The following is a 6,000-nucleotide window of genomic DNA, read 5'->3' on the forward strand; positions in this document are numbered from 1 at the left end:
TGGGGTGGACACGTGTGAAGTGTTAGTCACTCAGTTTTGTCTGACTCTTTGCCACCCCATGGACTGTAGCCTGCCAGGCTCCTCTGTTCGTGGAGTTCTCCAGGCAAGAGTACTGGAATGGGTTGCCATTTCCTTCTCCAGGGGATCTTCTCGACCCAGGGATCAAGCCTATGTCTCTTGCGTCTCCTGCACTGGCTGGTGGGTTCTTTACCAGTGAGCCCCCGGGGAGGCCCATCTTCAACATTAGCAGACTCTTTGAGAGCCACGACTGTAGTCCATGGGATTCTCCAGACCAGAATACTGGAGTGGGTAGCCTTTCCCTTCTCCAGGGGATCTTCCAAACCCAGGGATCGAACCCGGTTTCCTGCATTGCAGGCGAATTCTTTACCAACTGAGCCACCAGGGAAGCCCAAGCATATAGGAGTGGGTAGCCTATCCCTTCTCCAGTGGATCTTCCTGACCCAGGGATCAACCCGGGTCTCCTGCATTGCAGGCGGATTCTTTACCAACTGAGCTATCAGGGAAGCCCAGCAACTATTAGCTCAGATGGTAAAGAATCCGCCTGCAATGCAGGAGACCCGGGTTGATCCCTGGCTTGGAAAGATCCCCTGGAGAAGGAAATGGCAACCTACTCCAGCATTCTTGCCTGGAGAATCCCATGGACAGGAGCCTGGAGGGCTACACTCCATGGGGTCACAAAGAGTTGGACATGACTGAGCAACTCACACACTTTTGCAGGTGAGGAAACTGAGTCTCAGAGAGGTTGTGTTTGTGGCCTGAGGTCACACAGCAGGTCCATGTGGAGGTGAGATTCTAACCCGCATCTGTGTAATTCCAGGGAACTCACTGATCTCCCCCAAGGATGGGGCATTCACTCTCCACAGCTCACCCCCCACGGAGTGTCTCCCCCACCACTGCCCCGGGAGCAATGGCGGCTGGGAGCTGTCCCTGAATCAGGAGGCGGAGAGCTTCCGCAGCGGGGAGACCCCACCTGCATCTTTCCCTGGTGACCGGCCAGAGCCTGGTGCCCCAAGCCCCAAGTCAAGGCCACTGAGGCTCTGCCCACTCTGGGGTGCTGAAGCCCACCCTGGCCTCGAGTCCAGCCTGTGGTTCCCTCCAGCAGACATGGTGCCTCTTCTCCCCGCAGGGTGTTTTTCCTGAATGTGCCATTCGATTCTGTCATCGAGCGGCTGAGCCTGAGAAGAACCGACCCCGTCACAGGAGAAAGGTCTGTGCCAGCCCTGCAGTGGGCGGCGGCCCTCTGAGGGCTCCAGAGGCCACGCCCCACAGGGGACCCCCCCTCTCTCCATCTAGCTGATGGGTGCCAGGGCGGGGCTGCTCCAGGGACCCTGCTGGGGACAACTGACAGAAGATTCTAGAAAGGGGGTTCGCCCAGCCAGCTCCTCCACTCTGTCTGCTGCCCCTCTTTTCCTGGAAGAGCAGCAAGAAAATGAATGTCCAGGCTGCACAACAGCTGTTAAACTGCTCACCTGCTCTGACCTGGGCTTGGCTCTGACCCCAGCAGGTCACCGCGCTGCATCCCTGACGTGGCTGCTGAACAGATGCGTCCCCTTGGGAACAGCGTCACCTCTGAGCCCTCCCGTGGCTATAGGGGCTAAATCCTGCAAGCTAAGGCCTTGTATCTAACCAAGTGCAATTGCTGTGTTGGTGGTGAAACACAGTCTACAGTCCCCGCGATTAAAGGTTGAAGCCCCCATCTTCCCAGCAACCAGGGCCCTGTTTCGTGGTAACTAGACCGCGTTTCTCAGGACAGAGGAGGAGGGGCGGGAAGGAAGCACCGGGATTTTCCCGTCACCACGCACTGGGGGACACCCTCTCACTGACCCACGTCAAGTGAAACGGCCTTCGTGCTGCCGGGGTCTCTCCCCCAGGGACCAGGGCACTTCCTCGTGTCTCCACTCACGCCTGGTGTTATTATGTCCCGTCCCCTATTTGACCGTGAGCTCCATGAACACAGAGGCGATGTCTCACCTGCCACTGGGTTGCCAGTAGCAGGGGTGTGCTAGGCGTACATGGCAGGTACCTAGGATTGTTTGGAAGGAAGAAAGGAAAGGAGACAGGAAGGAATGAACAAAAGGAATCTGGCCCTTAGTATTTTACTATATTCTGTCCTATTACTGATCTGCGGCCTTCTCTCCTGGAAAGGGGCCATGCTGTGGGTTTCTCTGTGGCTCTCAGCCTAGCCAGTGGCTGGTGCAGAGTAAATGTCTGCTGCTGGTGGCCATGGGGTCCAGCCTCTCTCCTGGGAAGGGGTCCCTTCTCGCCTGTCCTCTGAGCTGGACCAGGGCTCACCAGCTTCCCCGCCTCTCGCAGGTACCACCTCATGTACAAGCCACCTCCGACCATGGAAGTCCAGGCCCGTCTCCTGCAGAATCCCAAGGATTCGGAAGAGCAGATCAAGCTCAAAATGGATCTGTTCTACAGGAATTCCGCTGAGCTGGAGCAGTTCTACAGGGACGCCATCACCCTCAACGGGGACCAGGACCCGTACACAGTCTTCGAATACATTGAGAGTGGGATCATTAATCTCCTACCCAAGAAAGTCCCCTGACAGGTTCTGAGCTGGGAGCATCCCTCAGGAAGACGGAGTTAGCCCCTCACCCCCAACCCTCTGGAAGATCAGCCAAGCCAATAAAGTGCTGGGTGCAGTCTCGTGGGTCCTGGAGGTGGCGGCTGGAAGCTGGCCTTGTTTTGGGGTCTGGGAACGCAGGCTGGGCGCAGCCCAGGGAGGCAGTCAGGTTGACAGTGGCGGCCCGGGTCAGACCTGGGATGCGGTGTGGCTCCAGCGGCCATGCCCTGTGCGCCCTGGGGTTGTCGCTGGAGCCTCGTTTCTTGCATCTGAAATGGGTAACAACAGTCCCTGCCTCACAGGGCTGCCTTGGGATGAAACGCGATGATACAGGGAAAGCTCTCACCCACGCTACGCTCTCTGTGAATATAGTTTCACCAAAGCCACTGTCTCCAGAGCAGCCTGCCCAGTAGAACTCTCTGAAATGACCGATGTGCAGCCAACACAGCAGCTGTGAGCTCCAGGGGACTGTCGAGCACAGGGAACGTGGCCATTGCCACCGAGGAGCTGTCTTTTACGATTGTCCTTGAGCTTCTCTAAATTAAGTATGAACGGCCGCATGTGGCGAGGGGCCTGCAGGGTCAGTGCAGTTCCAGACACACGCGGCTGCTTCTAAGACTCTGGAAGCCCTTGGAAGGCCTGCCTTCAGCTCCCACTGAGATAGCCCCTCTGGGTCCCGCAGGGCCCACAGCACACAGGAGGGACCCTGGGGGGACAGGACAGTGGCATCTCAGGGTGGCAGAGCTCCTGATCCTCTTCCACGAGCTTCCCCCGCCCCCGATGATTATTATTATTTTATCGTGCTAGGAAGGTACTTGGATGATTCCCACTGAAGAGGCAGAGGGTGAGTGACTTGCCCGAGGTCTCTCGGATCCATGGTTACACCTGAACCCAGCGCTCCAGCGCTCTCCACCTGCAGGCCTCAGGGGGCCTGGCCAGCCAGGGTCCAAGACAAGGACTCGAGCTTCTGGGCTCTGCGTGGTCAGGGACTCCGGGTCTAATGGCTAAAGCCCCTTCCAGCCTAGGGCAGCCCAGCAAAGATCTGACCCTAGCAATGGCCGTTGTGACCGTAGGCAGCCGGCAGCTGGGGCCCATGGAACCAGACCTCTGGGCCTGCCCTCCGGCCTCTGCCTGGGTCACGGCAGGGTGAACCCCTCAGGCCTTGGCCAGACCTCCCAGCACTAGGCCCCCTCTCTAGAGGTGGCATCCGGCCACAGTGCTTCCCCTGTGCCTAGTGGCCCTGCCCTCAACTCTCTCTCTCTCCATCCTGCCCAGGCACTGGGTGCCACCTCCTGACACTCCATTGGGCCTTCCCCTCCCCACCCCACAGGGAACAGGGCATCTCTCCCTGAAGCCCCCTGACCCTGGGATCCTGCCCGTGGAGCCTCCTCAGGCCCCGGAGTCCCCAGGAAAGGTCTCGGGTCCAGACCATAGGGCCAGGCTGCTGTGCTGAAACTCTGCCCACGTGTACCCAGCATCCCCGACTGCAGGAGACAGAAGACCGGGAAGGTGGCCAGCACCAGCCTAGCCAGGGGCCACTCCCCTTACTCTGCCTGCCTTGCTGTGTGTCGTCCCAGGCACCAGAGACTGCAGCCTGTTTACTCTCCAATGGAACCCAGTCCCGATGCAGATCCGATGCAGCTCAGTTCAGTTCAGTCGCTCAGTCGTGTCCGACTCTTTGCGACCCCATGAATCGCAGCACGCCAGGCCTCCCTGTCTGTCACCAACTCCCGGAGTTCACTCAGACTCATGTCCATCGAGTCAGTGATGCCATCCAGCCATCTCATCCTCTGTCGTCCCCTTCTCCTCCTGCCTCCAATTCCTCCCAGAATCAGAGTCTTTTCCATGAGTCAACTCTTCGCATGAGGTGGCCAAAGTACTGGAGTTTCAGCTTTAGCATCATTCCTTCCAAAGAAATCCCAGGGCTGATCTCCTTCAGAATGGACTGGTTGGATCTCCTTGCAGTCCAAGGGACTCTCAAGAGTCTTCTCCAACACCACAGTTCAAAAGCATCAATTCTTCGGTGCTCAGCCTTCTTCATAGTCCAACTCTCACATCCATACATGACCACTGGAAAAACCATAGCCTTGACTAAACGGACCTTAGTCGGCAAAGTAATGTCTCTGCTTTTGAATATGCTATCTAGGTTGGTCACAACTTTTCTTCCAAGGAGTAAGCGTCTTTTAATTTCATGGCTGCAGTCACCATCTGCAGTGATTTTGGAGCCCAGAAAAATAAAGTCTGACACTGTTTCCACTGTTTCCCCATCTATTTCCCATGAAGTGATGGGACCGGATGCCATAATCTTTGTTTTCTGAATGTTGAGCTTTAAGTCAACTTTTTCACTCTCCTCTTTCACTTTCATCAAGAGGCTTTTTAGTTCCTCTTCCCTTTCTGCCATAAGGGTGGTGTCATCTGCATATCTGAGGTTATTGATATTTCTCCCGGCAATCTTGATTCCAGCTTGTGTTTCTTCCAGTCCAGCTCCAATCCTTAGCTCAGGACATCACAAACACTTGTTCCGCTCACACAGCACTACGTGCTCTGTGCACAGTCTCCTCTCTCTCCACCTGCCCCACCCCCATAGAGCAGCTGTCCCTGCTCTGTGGGGCAGGTGATGTCCCCGCCAAGAGCCTGGACTGTGGACTCCAGCAGCCTGGGTCCCCATGCTGCTGTGTGGCCTGGGGCGAGCTACTTCACCTCTCTGGACCCTTGTAAAATGAGAAGGGTCGCTGCCTCCTAGGCAATACTAGGCACATACTGTGGGATGGAATGATCAATACATACACCAAGGCTGAAACTAGGGCGTGGCACATAGCATACGCGCTGCAAATGCGGCTCTTCTCACTGGGGTTCTCACAGCTCTCCTTGAGGTCAGGGCTGTTTTTCTTTTTTTAATCCCTAGATGAGGAAACTGGGGCTCAGAGGAGTCCAATAACTTGTGGGCGGCTGCATGTGCTAAGTGGCAGCCGGGGTCGGGACCTGGGTCACTCGCTGCTCCCAGGACTCCAGGAGATGACCAGCAGGCTGGTGCTTTGCCCTCAGTCGCCGTCGGGGTTGCTGAAGGCATCCGGGCTCGCGGGGCCCCTGCCTTCTTCTCCCAACCCAGGTGAACGAACGTCGCCCGGCGCTCCTCCTCCCGCCTCCCAAAGGCCCCCGGCGTCCCGGATGCTCCGATGCAGGGCCTCGGTTGGGTTCCGGCGCCGCGGCAGAGCCAGAAGGCGCGGGCTTCATTGAGATGCGCCAGGGGCGCGCGATCCCGGGCGCGCCCCTCGGGTGTGCGCTGCTGGGGTTGGCCCGACACGCTCCCGCTCCTGTAGCTCGCTCCCTCCGAAGCGACGAGCAAATGACATTCGTCCTCCGCGCCCCTCCCCCCAGCCAGCTGGCGAACATTAGCATCCGGTCCCAGC

The 6,000-nt window shown here is 57.6% G+C and overlaps 1 protein-coding gene across 2 annotated transcripts in view; it reads left to right on the forward strand.

Annotated features, from left to right (window-relative positions):
- Positions 1-2,631, forward strand: part of AK8 (adenylate kinase 8) — a 133,058-nt gene extending 130,427 nt beyond the window's left edge. For both annotated transcript variants that reach the window (XM_068979688.1, XM_068979696.1), the window contains 2 exons: positions 1,148-1,228; positions 2,335-2,631. In XM_068979688.1, the coding sequence (XP_068835789.1) occupies positions 1,148-1,228; positions 2,335-2,572 (319 nt within the window). In that variant the 3' untranslated portion in view covers positions 2,573-2,631. The remainder of the gene's footprint in view (positions 1-1,147; positions 1,229-2,334) is intronic.
- The last annotated feature ends 3,369 nt before the right edge of the window (positions 2,632-6,000 follow it).

The sequence above is a fragment of the Capricornis sumatraensis genome, chromosome 1 (assembly GCF_032405125.1).
Source record: "Capricornis sumatraensis isolate serow.1 chromosome 1, serow.2, whole genome shotgun sequence".
Lineage (NCBI taxonomy): Eukaryota > Metazoa > Chordata > Mammalia > Artiodactyla > Bovidae > Capricornis > Capricornis sumatraensis.